Below are 798 nucleotides of genomic sequence, written 5' to 3' on the forward strand. Positions count from 1 at the left end.
AGGCAGACGGGGGGACCGGGGCTGCGTGGGGGAGCTCCGCTCAGGCAGCATCTTCCCTAGGGACAAATAAAAAAATACAGCCAGGCCAGAGGGTCACGGAAAACCATCGTCATCATCCTCTGCCATCTCCTTTGCGAACTCCAGGTCCTGCTGCTCGCGCTCCCGGCGCTCCTGGAAGGCAAAGGCAGAGGTTGCAGGAGCCGCATCCTTCCCGTGGCCTCGGTGGCCGCTTGGCCGCAGTGCCAGTGGTTTCTGGCAGCAGGCTCCAGAGACGCAAATGAGATCTCACCTCTGCAGATTCCAAGTCCTTGTTGTAAGATTTGGGTGGGAACCTCATGGCCTGGAAAAAAGAAGGGAGAGGAGAAGCTCTGAGGTGAGAAATGCCTCAGCTCCACCCTGCTGTCCCCTTCAGCCGGGCCCTGCCAGCCCCTTGCCCGGGGGCCTGCCACGCTCACCTTGACGGACATGTTGTGGATGTCGAGGCAGAAAGAGATGCGCTGGTGAAACGCCAGCTGGGGCTCCCGGGGGGAATAGATGTCGATCATTTCCTTCGACTGGACGTAGCCCTTCTCGTGATTAATGCTGGCCTCGATCACGCCGTCCCGAATGGCCTGCAAGCCGGAGGGCATGCGGTCAGGGCACCCGCTGTCTCCGAGGGCTGAGGCAGCAGTTTAGAGTGAAGGGAGGAGCTGGCTGCTGCGACAGGAGCGGTGGGCTCAGGACACAGCGTGCAGAGAGGGGACTTGGTGCCCTGAGCATCCCCTGGAGGGGCCTCAACCTAAAACCAGTGACTGCCCC

The 798-nt window shown here is 61.3% G+C and overlaps 1 protein-coding gene across 1 annotated transcript in view; it reads right to left on the reverse strand.

The window, feature by feature from the left end:
• The window catches only part of PSMD3 (proteasome (prosome, macropain) 26S subunit, non-ATPase, 3), a gene marked incomplete at its 5' end in the record, with an annotated part of 3,406 nt that continues 2,608 nt past the window's right edge, over nt 1–798 (reverse strand). The window contains 3 exon segments of the mRNA XM_009705317.1: nt 1–171; nt 290–340; nt 456–696. Coding sequence (XP_009703619.1) covers nt 94–171; nt 290–340; nt 456–696 — 370 coding nt within the window.

The sequence above is a fragment of the Cariama cristata genome, unplaced genomic scaffold (assembly GCF_000690535.1).
Source record: "Cariama cristata isolate BGI_N322 unplaced genomic scaffold, ASM69053v1 scaffold26498, whole genome shotgun sequence".
NCBI classification, from domain to species: domain Eukaryota; kingdom Metazoa; phylum Chordata; class Aves; order Cariamiformes; family Cariamidae; genus Cariama; species Cariama cristata.